At 36.3% G+C, this 15580-nt stretch overlaps 2 protein-coding genes across 6 annotated transcripts; both read left to right on the forward strand.

Moving 5' to 3' along the window:
• Nucleotides 1-91: 91 nt before the first annotated feature.
• LOC108951660 (CRIB domain-containing protein RIC10-like) lies at nt 92-12634 on the forward strand. 5 transcript variants are annotated; one of them, XM_065175005.1, is made up of 9 exons: nt 92-234; nt 4664-4853; nt 4928-4981; nt 6206-6298; nt 10433-10531; nt 10757-10842; nt 10943-11025; nt 11181-11262; nt 12269-12634. In XM_065175005.1, exons 6-9 carry the CDS (start codon nt 10785-10787, stop codon nt 12508-12510), a joined length of 465 nt encoding a protein of 154 aa, XP_065031077.1. In that variant the 5' UTR covers nt 92-234; nt 4664-4853; nt 4928-4981; nt 6206-6298; nt 10433-10531; nt 10757-10784; the 3' UTR covers nt 12511-12634. The 5 variants fall into 5 exon arrangements, with proteins under 5 accessions (XP_065031077.1, XP_065031076.1, XP_065031073.1 ...); XM_065175004.1 differs by adding an exon at nt 4497-4597 and having other exon boundaries at nt 4664-6298; XM_065175001.1 differs by adding an exon at nt 4497-4597 and having other exon boundaries at nt 4664-10531; nt 10625-10842.
• A 445-nt stretch (nt 12635-13079) lies between these two features.
• Nucleotides 13080-14139, forward strand: LOC135653239 (early nodulin-like protein 18). Its single transcript, XM_065175000.1, has 2 exons — nt 13080-13329; nt 13415-14139. Exons 1-2 carry the CDS (start codon nt 13095-13097, stop codon nt 13927-13929), a joined length of 750 nt encoding a protein of 249 aa, XP_065031072.1. The 5' UTR covers nt 13080-13094; the 3' UTR covers nt 13930-14139.
• Nucleotides 14140-15580: the final 1441 nt, after the last annotated feature.

The raw sequence follows: 15580 nt of genomic DNA on the forward strand, positions 1-15580 counted from the left end.
CATGACGCTTACTCGATGATGTGATTGATTCATGTGGGACCCATATAAACGTTCCCTGCAACCATAACGCGGGTATTAACGCGGAGATTATTGTCTTCGGTCGGTTGGCTCTCGGTGAAAAGGAAGCTTATCCTTCGTTGGATCGTCAGCTGGTCCATCAAACGAATCTAGCCTTTGGTGTTCTTCGCGCTTCGATCGAAGGTTGTCGTGTTTCTGACCCCAATCTCAATTCAGGTGCGAGACGTTACCCTTCCGAGTCTTCTGTTTTTGCATAAAAGTAGGGTTTCTGTTCTTGATCTTGTTAGTTCTTGCAATGAATCTCGGATTTTTATTAGCATCGGTTTAGGGTTTACTATTTTTCGATTTCTGTTGCTTGTCTTGCATTCGGAAATTGATGGGCGAGGAGCCTGTGGTCGGGTTCCTTTGAAATCATTTATGCATTAAATTATTTGTTCTATAGATATTTGAGCTGTTGTATAAATGTTAAGAGGATGTGAATGTGATATTGAGTTTTTCTTTATATTCTATTACATTAGGGTTCTTTTAGCTATATTAATATTTTAGAAAATGATTCTTTTGGATTCCATATTTGTTTGAGATATTTTAGTAAACTTATTAAAAAAATTCAATTATATATATATATATATATATATATATATATATATATATATATGTATGTATGTATGTATGTATGTATGTATGTATGTATGTATGATATTGAGTTTTTCTTTAGATTCTATTACATTTTAGTGTTCTTTTAGCTAAATTAATATTTTAGAAAATGATTCTTTTGGATTCCATATTTGTTTGACATATTTTAGTAAACTTATTAAAAAATCAATTATATATATATATATATATATATATATATATATATATATATATATAAAGAAAGTGAAAATTGAATCTTTAGCCTCCCCAATAGGTTATATATATATATATATATATATAAAGAACGAGAAAAAAGAATCTTTAGCCTCCCCAATAAGTAAGATATATATACATACATTTACATATATATGTCTTACCTATTGGGTCTTCTCAAGATTCCTCTTCCTCATTTTTTCACCTAAGAAGCACAGACACAGGACAGACAGTGCTATGTCATTTAAAAAAAAATTACAACACAGATATGGTGAGGATAAATATATTTTTTAATATATATAATATTTAATTAACCTGATTTTTATAGGTATCTTTTAATAAAATCCTAACGTTTGTCCACACAACTTACTCTTGTTATGCATTACATAAAACAATTAACAATACAAGTTAATTAGAATAAGAGGCACTAACAAATTAACAGTTCAATATAGTTATGTGACAAGGATATGTCAAAACATAAATATCCTTTATGTGGTGATCAATTCAAAAAAAAATCCTAAAAAGAAACAGAAGGTAAAAGGCACCTCCACAACCAAGGTCATGGGTTTGCGCTTTACACGAGCAAGGCGTTGAGGCTGTGGGTGATAGGTGACTAGTCGACTGGAAGGATGCCGAGGTTTGCACGAGTAAGGCTCTTGGTGTTAGGTGACGGATCCTTGAGGGTGGGATGGATGCCGAGGGCACACGATGATAGGTGACAAGTCATGGTGCGCATTGTGAGTTACCGAGGGCGCTGGTCGTTAAGGGTGTAAGTCGTCAAGGCACGAGTCGCATGGCGGGTGTCAGTGAGATCAAGGGTCGTTGTGGCTATGGCTATGTGCGTCGCACAAAGGGTGTCGGTGAGGTTGCAAGTCGCTGAGGGCGAGCATCGCGCAATGGGTTGTGGTCGCCAAGGGTACATGATGGTGGCTTCAGCCTTCCATTGGACATAGTCACACAGGTGGGCTTGGTGCAAATCCACTGGACAAGTGAACAGTGAGGAAGGGTGTGGGAGATGTATTCGACATGGATATGCATGTCCAAAAAACATAAATGAAAGCAAAGACGTGTCCAACCGTGTCGGCGATGTATCTGTGTCCGAGACGTGTCCAACATGGATGCAACCACCAAATCGACATGTTTGTGCTTCTCAGTGTTCCGCTACCTTTTCTAAAAATATTTTTTATTCTTTTTAGTTCTGTAAATATTTATGTATTTAGATTAGATCTAAATGAATTCATGATGTGTTCAATTCAAAATTTATTTTTGGATTTCAATGTTATGATCTTTATTGATTCAAAAGTTCATGCTAAATTATTTTAGCATATTGGAGTATTATTAATTGATTTTTCTTTTGTTTGCATGATGAAAATTGATTCATTGAAATGCTAATTCTTAATGTAATTTTATCATGTTACAAATGAATTTGGACTGGTCTAATTATATCTTGTCTGGAACTACCTTAGATTGGTCTAATTTGGACTTTATTTAATTTAATTTTAGTTAAATGGGCTTGAATTGGTCAAATCAGTTTGAAGTCACTCTGAACTAGAACCGATCAATCGGTCTAGTGCAATTATGAGTCAACTATAGGGCTTAAGTCAATCATAGGAAAGAGACTTAGGCTAGGCCTTATAGCATTGGGCCGAGCATTAGCTTGCAAGCTAGGTTGAGCCTGGACTTATTGGACCAGAACCAAGTGCATGTGATTGGGTTGATCGAGTCTAGTTGTTAGCCTAACTTGGATCGAACCCAATTGACCCTCTCGTGTTCAATTCAATTTAAGCTTTTTTTTTTGCAGCATCAATATTAAATTAACATAGAATGTTTATTATCAAATGGTTAAATCATAAGAAAACTGGTACATGATTAAATGGTAGTAGATGAATTCAATTGTAACATGAAAAAATTATATTAAAAAAGAGTATTTCAATTAATCAACTTTTATCATGTGAACATAAAGAAAATCAATTAATAATACTCTAATAACCTAAAGTAATTTAACATCAAACGTGTATATATACATTTTTTTTCTTCTTCCATATATATTTTAAACTTTTGAATCAGTAAAGATCATAATATCGAAATCCAAAAATAATTTCAAATTAAACACATCGTCAATTCATTTAGATATAATCTAAATGCATAAAGATTTAAAGAACTAAAAAGAATAAAAAAAGATTTTCAAGAAAGGCAGGAACCTATCTCTTAACGAAACTCCATTCCTCCCACTACCAAGCTTGGTACATAACGAGGGAGAGGAATCACCTTTAAATAGGAGGAGGTGAGCCCTCCCCAATAGGTAAGAAATATATTTTTTTCATAATTAATTTATTTTTATTTTTTAATATACTTATTAAAATATCTCAAACAAATATGAAATATGAAATATTCATTTCCTAAGATCTGACAATAAATTTGAAAATCAACTAATTAGATCATGATTAGGGAAAAAAAGTTGTTAATTACAACTTTGTGTCTTCCCTTTTACACTTTTGAGGTTGATTAATGGACTATTATTTTCTTATTGGGTGTAATCCTCTTTGTGTATTCTTAATTTGGTTATCTTTTAAAAGACAGTTTATTTTTTTGTTTCTAGCTTTTTTTTTCCATTCTCTTACATGAACTCGATTTGGGAATGTGGCAGAGTCTTAGAACTTACAATAAAATCAGAAGAGTATTAATTAGATAGGGTATTGGATGAGCTGATGATATCTACCTTATTATCACTGGTTCATAATTTTTTTTTAGTGCAGCAGGCCACCCTTCCATAGACCGATATGGATAGAGCAAATTAGTAATGTATTTCATTTTGAGAATATGTTGGACCTTGGCTCTCATTTGAGGAAAGATTTGTGCATTTTGATGGATGTCAAATAAATATTCCTGTAACTTTTACCTTTTGATCCTTTTTTTCTCTAAAACTCAAAATCCTTTTTAATGTCTTGAAATCTTGCTAAGCATTTGTTGGGAGTTCTGTACAGTCCTTTCTTTTCGGTTTTCATGAAATGGAAGAAGGGATGAGTATATTGAAAGTTTTTTTCTTTTTCTATTGTGGAGATAGCGAGGGATAACATTCAGAAATAGTTGGTACTTACTGCTTTGTTGTTGTTTTTCTATTGTGGAGATAGAGAGAATGAGGTGCACATAATGCATTATCCTTTTCTTACTGAATCTATAACTTATGGTGATAATAGGTACTTTGTCTAGCTCTTAAATAGATCATCATTGTTGATGCTTATATCAACATTGTGCTTCTATTTTGTGGAATATACAGAAATGAAGTTTGACATAATATATAAAGATGAAGACTTGTGTCGCTGGGATGAACCGGATTACCATTATCATAAGTTTAATTTTATTTATTTTTTTCATATGCTGACTAGGTACAGCTATGTTTTGACATATTTAGTTTAATATGTAATAATGCCTATGAAATGTTGTGACATCTCCATTGAGATTGAGGAAAAATTATAAACAAAAACAATTTACTTAAGATACTACATGTGATTTCATACAAGGTGGTTTCTTTACCCTACTACTGGAACAAGTGAAAGAAAACAAGACAGAGCTTGCTTTTTGTGTGAGTTGCATGTCAGCCTCTAAATATCATTGATATTAGCTTCTTTCAGCTTGAACTGATAAGAAAGGCAGAAGTGTATTTGCTTGTCCTCGGTTTGCGACGACCAAGAGTTCATGTCTGATCTTGATGTCCATTTTCCCACTGCTTTTGGTGAGTGGATTAATTGGTTTCATACATTTTTGAACTATGATTTATGTCTAAATGTTTTTTATGCAGGCCCATTTGCTGAGGCAAATGTTGACGACTCTGGGGCTGGTGCAAAGGAGTATGTGCGTGTTTGTATACAACAGAAGAACGGTAGGAAGTCTAACCACTGTAAAAGGAGTTCAGCTATAACAAGATCTTGATGGACTTGAAGGAGTTCTGGTACAATGGTATTGTTATCTAAGATCCAGAACTAAGCCAGGTATTCCACTGATATAAGTTACAGCTGCCGCCATGTGTGGTGCCTGCAAATGGTTGTTCTCTCTCTGATGGCAGGTTATTTAACTCGAAGGTGGTTAGAGAATAAATGTTTTGAATTTCCTAGTTCAGGTACAGTATCTCTATGTTCTAACATATTGTACTTGCAACTATTGTATCAACCAAGTCATAGGGATTGGTTCATTTTATTTTTCCATTTAACTCCATGTTTCAGTTTTTTCTGTTGTGATTAAGCAAATAGGAAACTGCAAGACCATTTCCAGTTTGTTTTTGTTTATAAGTAATACTTGTGACCTAGATACAAGCCCATGTTTAAAAAAGAGAAGAGTCAATGAAGGTTGTTTTAAGTTGCAGAACTTAAATAAATAATCAAGGGTGTTTCTCCTGTTTTAGAACTTGTATGTAGGATGGTGTGCATGGGCAAGTGGGACGAGTGGCTTACTGTCTTGGTATTAAAGGGTCTAAGTTATCAGAGATCACCATTAATGTACAAGAACAGCAGGAGCAGCAACGGCAACCCTTAATATCTTAAACTATTTGGGATTGCTAAGAAATTATCATGTGTACCCATCCAATTGTTTTTCTACTCTGATCAATTGTTCACCTGTCTAGGAATTTCCTGGAGTGATTAGCTATTCTTGTGTATATGTTGATTTTGTGGTTCCTCAATACGATGCTAGCATACAACAATTTGCATAGTTTGTGATGATTCCAATATTTTGTTCTCTCCATGATATGGTGGATTGTTGACTGATTTTTGAGACAGACATGTTGTAGTTTCTGAAATAGTTAGAAAAAATTTCAGCACACTGACTGCCTACACTCATCCTTTAGACCAACTTGTTTAATGCTGGGTTCTTCTTGTACATTAAATTTTGTCCCAAATGTTGCTTTAGATTCTAGAGATTCAATGACTTTCTACTGCCAACTTGTGTTTTTGGTGGAGGCTGGCATTGTTAAGAAGGAAGACGATAAGATTCATGGTTCTTAATACTTAGTCGACTAGTTTGTCATCTAAGCTTGTTTCAACTTGTTTATGACATGTTTGGAATTCTCACCGTCGAAGACGCTCGATCAAGATAGCTCGTTTGAGTGACCAATTATGTATGCTAAGAGAAGCTTTTTGCTTCATGCTAAGATTGTCACTTGAGTATCTGAGTCACCAATCTCTCTCCAGTAATTGCCCTTCCATTGTACATTTGGAATGCCATGAATGCAACTCACTAGCTATGCTTGATGTAAATTGTTTTGTTGCTTCTAATTTGAACGAAGAGCATTGGGGCTAGTCCTACTTTGTGTCATCAGTTGAATCAAATGGTGTTTTTGGTCTGACAGAAGTCAACATCCTGTGGACAGCAACCAAATGAGATGTATATTTCTGGGTACAATGTATCAGTGGATGCTCCTGATAATATTGCTCATCTGAAGGTAAGTGGACACCACGCATCATTTGATTAAGTGTTGGAGGAGACACAAAACTCGCTATGTGGATTGATCCCTTTTTCTTCTTTATTACTCATTCTTATTTTGAAGGTACTATAAAAATTATCATGTGTACATACACAACTATGTCCATGTTCTTTGCTTTTCTGACTATGATATGTTATCCAGTTAGGGTGAATGACGATGATGTGTCATTTATGTGAATGTTTAAATATTATTGTTGACAATGTGTCGAGTCTATGATAGTGTCATTTTGGTGTCGACGTATTAATTGCTAGTCATAGGTACCTTACAAGCCAATCACGTAAGTGATGGTACGTGTGATATGATACGTATTCTTTTTGCTTATTATATTATTTGGTATTTTATCATGCATGCTGTATATATTATAATGTCCGTGGATCTGTGCAATATGAATCAGATCGTGTTGAGATCACGATAATGAGATCGATTCGCCTTTAAACACAGACCCTAAATAATCCTGGTCATAGGTCACTTGAAAGGGGCATCGAGATGACCAAATAGATTGGTGTGTTGTACACTCGTCTATATAATGGAGGCGGTTGGTCTTATAGTTGCTCGTGTGGAGACACTATGGATACAGTGCAGGTGCTCATTGAAGAATGAGTTCACTGATTAATCCGCTTACAGAATGTTGGATAGTTGATGATACCTCATTGTCAGACAGCGATTCCGTCGTCTCAATAGTCTGTCTGTTCCTTAGACTTAAGACACCAATGATGTTCTGTATGAGTATTTCACTCTTTGATATTAGTCTTATATGTCTGGAAGTTCTATATCTAGTATAATCGGTTATCGGGAGTGACAATCAACCTTACGAAGGTTATTGAGTGTCGATAGAGGATTATCCGTTCTCGGTGTCATGAGAGGAATATCACATGTGTTTTGCTTAAGCAAATCCTTGGCCATGGTCATTCGGATTGAGAGAAAAAGTTATTCGGGAGAATCCGGTTAGAGCAAGACTCGAGTAGAAACCGTATGAGCTTAACAGTATCACGTCCGGTATATAGTCTTTGAGATATTAGATAGATGAAGAACTATATATATGGTAACTGAGGATAGACATGTTCAATGGATTAGATTCCCTTGTATCATCTATGAACTATGACGTAACGACCTAGTACGTCTGCAATCGATGAGTCGAGTGAATTATTATGGAGATAATAATTTACTGAGTCAGAAGGAGTTTTGATATGTATGACTCACAATCAGCTCGATATTGGGCATAGAGGGTCACATACATATGGTATGTGTTACGACGGGTAGAGGTTCAGATATGAGATATCCGCTGAAACCTCTTTTTTATTGAATATCCAATAAGCCCTTGAATTATTAAATACTATGGATGAAATCCAATAAGAACCAACGAGAGATTATTAGGTAGAGACCTACTACCCAATACCTAATAAGAGGCTTTGGTAGTTGGATGGAGATCCAATACCCAATATGGCAAGATCCATTAGGGTTAAGTTGATAGAGGCCTCTATAAATAGGAGGGAATCAAAGGGTCATGGGTTAGGCTTTTTTGGCTGTCACCTCCTATTCTCCTCTCCCCTTCTCCTCCTCGATCTACAGCCCCTATTTGTGGCGTGTGAACATAAGGGGCAACCATTTTTTTATTGTATGGTGTGCACGAGGAAGAGATTTGGACAGTGATTTAAGGAGCGTCTTCATAGCCCCTACCGTGTGGATCACCACTAGAGAGGAGGACAATTAACCTCATTCATCATCTTACATATCTAGGTAACACATCTTTCTTATACAGTTTTCGGTTTTGCGGGTTTTTGCATACTAATTTTTGTACCATGATGAAAAATTTTGGGATTTTTATTTTTTATTCTTCCGCTGTGCGTATGATGTCGTCCTAAGATTTTCCTACATTAATAGACTAAGATTTTCCTACGTAATTAGACTTTGTTTATTTCTTTCTAAATGATATTCATTGACCATAAATAATTCGAAAGTGATGTGCTTTCTTGATCCTTTGATTTGATTGTCATAAATATTTTGTTGGATGAACATTATGTTGTAAAGTTGAGTTTGGATTTGGTGTAGGATTTATTTTGTTTTCATTACATTAAATTATGAATGTAAATTGATTAAAATATATATGCTTCTTTTTTCAAGTGATGTGTTTTTTTAGATGACAATTTAAAGTTTCTGTTTGCATACATATAACTAACTATATGTCATTAATATTACAAATATTTTCATAATTTGTTCATATCATGATGGTGGGTCAGAGATGATAATGTATTTGTTAATCTAGATCTTCCATCCTCGAGTGCAATGATCCTAATGTCATGGATTTTGATCATGGAATTTCCATAAGACTAGGAATCAGGGAAGCTACTAAACTGTGATCTGATGAACACCATGGATTTTGATCATTTATGAGATTATGTATTGGAGATGTGACTTCATTTTGATCTTCATTCCCTAAGGCTAGAATGGAAGTGCTTCAGCTGCAGAGGGTTAGGGTTCTTGCATTGTCCAAAATAAGACGGGCAAATAGAGTTTACTGCAACAGTTTAGAGAAATTACTGCTTTCCTTTTCTTTTCTCCTAAGTTGCACAAGATATGAGCAAGAATACATAGGACCAAGTCAACCATGGATCCAAGCCTTTGTTGACTTGCAGAAAAAATTCACATCAATGGGAGCCAGCCAAGCAGTTGACCTAAATTTCATAACAGCATAAATTAGCAGCTATTCCAGTTGTCCAACAGCAACAGAAGCAATTTTTCTATTATGAGTTTTTTTTTTGAGAGAATATATTATTTTTATTTCTTGTTCTTTCATAATAATGGAATAGATATATGTTACCTTCTTTGTTAGTTGAATCCCACTTATTAGATATGGATGCCAGCAAATTGATCTACTGCTGTTGATGTGCATAGCTGCATCATATGGTTTTTATATACTTATGAGATAACTAAATGCAATGAATTCATACATATTATACTCTTTGATATGGAATGAAGAAAATTTAAGGCCTTGGTTGGGTGTTTAACATGCCAACTTAACCTCAATGAGTAATATGTTTATTCATCAAGTTGTATAGTCCAGAAAACAATTCAAACAAGAACATTGAAAAGATGTTTTTTCCCTTTTTTTTTGTTTTTCTCACTTTAGCATTAGCAAATCCAATGCAAACTAATGGCATGATTAGTGGAGACTAAAAAGAAAGAAAGAAAATGATGAATTCTTTAAGAGATCCATCATTGGGATGTTCTCATATGGTGGGCAACAAATGAGAGCTTATACTATTGGTATGATACCTAGATCTTAGGAAGTTCTTCTTAATTAACCCATAACTCAACTGATCAATTAATTAAAATGGTTCATCTCATAAGATGAAGTTGCTAATGTGGGTTCTTTGAACTTGTTAAAAGAATTCAACTCATGGGAGAAGAAAGAAAGAAATAGTGAAGAAGATTGTTTTGGTTTCATGGGCAGCGGAAATGGTGTTGGGGGAGAGCTAGTTGGAGCTGGAGCTTAATAGACAAGTGATGTCATGATACCCATTACTTGCAACTTGGTAATCACCAGAGAATTCCTTGGTTGTATAAAGCTATGGATTGACAAAGCAATTTTTCCTTTATTTTTTTTGTCTCTGACAAATAATACAATTAATGGTAGTGTTGTTGTTATCTTCTTAATTAGATGGTGATAAATTAGCATTAAACATATACATGCTAGCACCTTGTTTTAAGGTCTCATGGAGGTAGTTCGAGAGGATCCTATCTTGTAGACTTGATCAATTTAGTCAAAAACTTTCCATCAGTTTAGGTCTCGTATTGCAAGGAAAACAATGGATTTTGTAGGCTATTATAGACAATGGAAGACAATTGATGTATCTAATTTAAGCTTTCAATTAATACTAGTTTGAAGACAGCTAAGGGTTTCTCATCCTTTGATATTGCCCACCATCTCCCAAACCTATGTCCCCTCTTAATCTACCTTATCTGACCTTTGTGCAACAGCTCTCTCTCTCTCTCTCTTCAATATACAAAATCGACTACCTTTGTCTTTGGGGGATCTTGTGTAGTTTTAGTACTTACATGGTCTGTGTTCTTGTGAGTTTTTGGCAACACTAGAGATGAAGTGGGTGGGGATGGAGCTGTTGATCTAGATGAAGTTCTCCACCGAATCCCATTTCAGTTTAAGTCCAAGGAAGACTGCGAAACATCTTTGAGGTATGCTTCCATTGCATTCCCTGCTACTCATCACACGGTATGCTTCCATTGCATTCCCTGCTACTCATCACACAAGTTGGGCATTGTTTGCAGTACAGAGTCTAGTTTTGTTTGGCTCTGCCTCTCATATGGAGTGGAGCATAATTCAACTGTATACACCAGCAAAATACTTCTCTTTTTCTCTCCATTAGCAACATCTTTTGCTTGCTTTTATTAATGCTCAAGGACTTGCTGAGATTGAAAGCCTCCTTCCATGGCTTGCAAGATGAAAGGGCTCCTCAAGGGAATAAAATACATCACCCACATCTTTGGTACTGGTTTTTGTTTATGTGCTTTTCACTCAGATGTCTAAACCTATGTTTGCTGATTAGATTTTGGGCATGGTTCTTCCTCTTGCTGTGTCACTTGCAGTGCACAAGGAGCATGAGATGGAGATTGGGTACCCGACAGATGTGAAGCATGTTGCTCATATTGGTTTTGACAATCCATTTTGGGTGAGCAACTTCTGTTTTTTCTTCCTTTTTTCTTTCCTCTCTCTCAAGTAATCACTTTGAATCTTTCTCTGCTTGTGAGATAGATGTTGTTGAGGATGCATGAGATGATCAATTTGCTAATTCATATATTTTTGGTCTGCAACATTGTGGTGCAGATGGATGAGTTCAAGTCAGCATCTGATTTCTCAGGCTCCCTCAGCAATTATGAGTCTGCACATAGCTCTTGGGTTTCTCAAGGCATACTCTCTCTCTCTCTCTCTCTCTCTCTCTCTCTATATATATATATATATATATATATATATATATAAAGGTACTAAAGTCAAGACATCTCTCAAATTGTCCCCTAAAAATTCAGAATCATCATATAATACTTGAAAACCATTTTTATTTAAGGTTAATATTTTGAAGGCCTAACAAATAATCATGTGTTATGTTAAACTTAGAACATGTAATCCCCAAAAAGAGAGCAAAGTGAAACTCTATGACATCCATGGATGATTCTATGATTTTATGTATGTTTACATAATAATCAGGGAGTCACTTTACCCCCAAACAAATTAGTATTATTCTGATATATAATGATCGATGGAGTTATTTGCATCTCTCATACGTGTAACTATTCTACCGTAAATTGTACATGGTGTTATTTTGATCATCGACGATTAATGTTAATCATCTCTATCATTGAGAGCTACCTTTTTTAGGTCATAACCTAACATAATGTATCCATATTTTCAACCATATTTTTTGTCTTCACCGATTAAATTATTCATCCATTTGGCACTACATAAGATTCTTCTTTTAGTACGTAGGCATAATATTATCAACATAGCTTATATTTGGCATGATATAATGCCACAAATGTCATTACATGACCTTTCCAAGCCAATTAGTTGCATGCTAATGTATGTGTAGTCCTCATATTCACAGTAGTTTGGCATATTTTCCTATAATTAAATCTTAACCAAACATAAATTGATAATTATATGTTAATCTGTTTATTGAGAGAATGCAGTCCATAAATTATCTTGAGCAATAACCAGAAGACCAGTAAGTCCTCCTCCCATATTTCCTTACCTATCAAAGTGCTCATACATCTCTTCAGTTATTGCTCATTTTCCCATAATTTAAGTGTCTTGGCTCAACTTCTACTACTGTGTTGGATTCAACGCTAAGCAGTGCATTCTTTTTCTTTGCTTGAAGAGTCTGTCGTTACATGATTTGCTAACAATTGTTGCTGCAGATTTTGATCGACCAAGAGAGCTTCAAACAGCTTCTGCCATGTTCATGGATCACCGTCTGCCTCGCATACCAAAAGCCCCCCGGTCGAAGACCAAGCAGAAGAAGAAGAAGAACAAGGTGGCATCTCCCACATCGTCGGCGCGATCGTCGAGGTCGTCGACGTCGAGACCTTCGTACTTCACTGCGATCGAGGATGGTGGTGAAATAACAGGGTCTCTGGAGTGTTCTACATATCGATCTTAATTTTATTTTGCCTGAACAACACTCGATTCTATAGCTATAGATTCAGTTGAAGAACACAAAATGATTTGGTCGGTGTACAGTATTTTACTAGATTGGGATGAAGCATGATTCTTTGATTTGTTTACTTTTGTCTTGTTCTTTGAAGTCTGACTGTCATTCTATTCTTTTCCTCACTCAGGTGCAAAGAAGCCAGCATTGGATGCTTGCTTTCGACTATAACCCTAAGCAGCACTGAGCTGTTAATTCCTGCACATCCAATTAATTACTTGTATTTTAGAGAAAAGGGAAAAAAAATGAAAAAAATCAAAAGTTCAATTGTGTTATAGAATTTATCATGATATTCGTAAAGAACAGTCAAAACACCAAATGTTAGGCATTGGAATTGCAACTCGGACATGGTTGACAGCATGAATACATAACATGAACTGATGAACAAGCAATGCACATTTCCAAGGCACCAAGCAAAGTATATAACTTTCTGTGGTAAATATCTCGAGAACAAATACCTTTGCACCTCAGCACATCCATATGCTTTGCTTTAGAGGTTAAGGCGCCAACTTGTAAAGGTCACAGGAAGCCTACAAATGCCCCACACCATAGCGTTCTTCTCTGAGGCCCTCATCTTGAGCTCCTGCACCTTCTCCCTCATGGCGACCTCATGTGGCCTGGTGTTAGCCTGTGTTGCTGTGATGATAGCCATGGCGGGTGCGATTCAGTTCAGGGTCGGAGGATCGAAGGGGTGGTCTGTGCCTGACCCCGGTGCAATGTCGTACAACCAGTGGGCTGAAAGAAACAGGTTTCGTGTGGGAGATTCACTGTGTAAGCAAGCAGAAAAGCTTCTATGTTGTGTACTTTGAGTCGATCTGCGAAGATATCGAGTACGTTGACTTTGGTGTTCTTGCAGTGTTCGTCTACCCACCCGATAAGGACTCCGTCCTCCAAGTCGGGAAGGAAGCCTACGACGCTTGCAACACCAATGCCTACGTCGAGAAGTACGACCACGGCAACACCGTGGTCACTTTCAACCGGTCGGGGCCCGTGTACTTCATCAGTGGCGTGGAAGCCAACTGCCTGAAGAACGAGTCGGTGGTCGTGGTCGTCATGGCGGATCGGAGCAACCGAGCCGCAGCCCCAGGTGCGAGCGAGCCGAGCCCGTCGCCTTCTCCTTCGACCCCAGTCGCGAGGGAGCCGAGCCCGTTGCCTTCTCCTTCGACGGCCTCAGCGCCATCTCCTCCTCCTCCTCCGTCGCCGCCACCGAGCCCGGCCGAAGTCACACCAGCACCGGGACCTGCACCTTCGGGTGAGGAACCCAATCCTCCATCTCCTCCCTCTCCGCCAAACATGGCTTCGTCGACGAAGGTCGGCTTCATGGGCATGGTTGGCTCCCTCCTTGGATCGGTCCTACTACTTGCTTTGTGAGGTGGGGAGCAAATGAATCGCTTGTGGAGTTATCGAGCTTTTTGGCGTCATTGGTTTGAGTGGTTTGAGTGTGCCTTCCGAGAATAAACTGTTGGATTGCCACAAGCTATTCTATTCTTTCAAGTTGGTGAATGCAGAAAATTTATTTGTCTGAATGAACAACATCTCAACTGTGCTTAAGCTCAAAGTTTCTGATATTTATATTCCTAATAAATGCATTACTTTGTCCACATAATTCTGAATCTGACAATTACACAAACTTTAATGGTTTTGAGTTTGGTTTGATTCATTGCAATGAATTTAAATTATATGTTTATTATTATTAGAAGTTTTAAATTATTGCAATGGATCCCCTGCTCTGTTATATTAATTTCATATTTTAGCATTTAGAAGTTGTGATATTTAGATTGTCGAGAAATTTAGATTTATTTTTTTATATTTTATATTAATATACATGAAATCTGTGGTTTGTTATATGTTTAAAACCTCGTTTCAGATTATAATTCTGATCATATGGTATTTGATATAAACTGCAATTATTTCATAAGTTTTCATCGGAAATATTCATGAACTATTGACTTTTAAAATTCGGAAATACTAGTTATTGATGTTTTAATTCAAAAAAATAGTTTTTGAATCTTATTAATCATATATATATATATATATATATATATATATATATATATATATATATATATATATATATATATATATATATATATATATATATATTACCTGCGAATTTTACATATTTATTCTGATATTATTTTAATTGAAATTTTTATTATCGAATTTTTAGAGGTTCCATTAAAAAAAAGAAAACAAATTGATTGAGAATTGACTGGGTTCGGGTCTCATGGACCGAACCAGATCACCCGACCCAAGACGCAGACCCAACTCGGACCGGGCGCAAAGGGACTGACGCATGCGGTCCAGGGATCGGCTCGGGTTTAACAGGCCGGCTTGGTAGAGCGGCTGAACCCGGCTTAGGCCTGCGAAGTGAGGCTCGGTTCGGGCCGTTGCGGCCTGGTGTTTAAGCCCAGTCTTCGGCCTCTCTCTCGCACGTGCAGTGCACGCGAGCATGCCCAGTCCACTGGTGAGCACAGCCCGTTGCTGCGCAAGTCTCATTGGCTCCTAATTTACACCGAACGAGACCGGTTTGACCGGTTCAGGATGATTCTACCCTGTATAATTCAAATTAGATATAATTAAGTTTAAATTAGATTAGTTTAGGATGATTCTGGATTAGTAGGATTTTATATTGATTCAATTCAGTTCTAATTGAATTAAGTTCAGTTTAAGTCAATCGAACCAATTCAATTAGGGTTTATGTCGGTTGATAGGGTGTGACTCATCGTCTTACTTATGTTGATTGATTATTTATGAGTTTTTAATAATTTATATGAGAGATAAAAATATACAAAAAATGATAAATGTATCCAATATGATACTAGGAAAGTTATAAAAATTATATAAGAAGACTAGCAAGCACGATTCCTTTTAAGGATTATTAGATAGTTTCTTTATCATTATTGAGATAAATATGTTCTTATTTTGATGAGAAAGGAAGATCACTCTATTTATTATTGGGAGTACAATATGAGAAGTAGATGAGATTTCCCTAACTGTTTGAGGAAATCTCTCTACCCTG

Source organism: Musa acuminata, chromosome BXJ3-11, assembly GCF_036884655.1.
Source record: "Musa acuminata AAA Group cultivar baxijiao chromosome BXJ3-11, Cavendish_Baxijiao_AAA, whole genome shotgun sequence".
Lineage (NCBI taxonomy): Eukaryota > Viridiplantae > Streptophyta > Magnoliopsida > Zingiberales > Musaceae > Musa > Musa acuminata.

Excerpts from the sequence above, each read along its gene's own strand:
- LOC108951660 (XM_065175001.1), top strand. The coding sequence starts at position 10,785 with ATGGCTTGCAAGATGAAAGGGCTCCTCAAGGGAATAAAATACATCACC. Across the intron at positions 11,026-11,180 it reads GTTTTGACAATCCATTTTGG|ATGGATGAGTTCAAGTCAGC; the intron begins GTGAGCAACTTC and ends ATTGTGGTGCAG. Across the intron at positions 11,263-12,268 it reads TAGCTCTTGGGTTTCTCAAG|ATTTTGATCGACCAAGAGAG; the intron begins GCATACTCTCTC and ends TTGTTGCTGCAG.
- LOC135653239 (XM_065175000.1), top strand. The coding sequence starts at position 13,095 with ATGCCCCACACCATAGCGTTCTTCTCTGAGGCCCTCATCTTGAGCTCC. Across the intron at positions 13,330-13,414 it reads TCGTGTGGGAGATTCACTGT|TGTTCGTCTACCCACCCGAT; the intron begins GTAAGCAAGCAG and ends GTGTTCTTGCAG.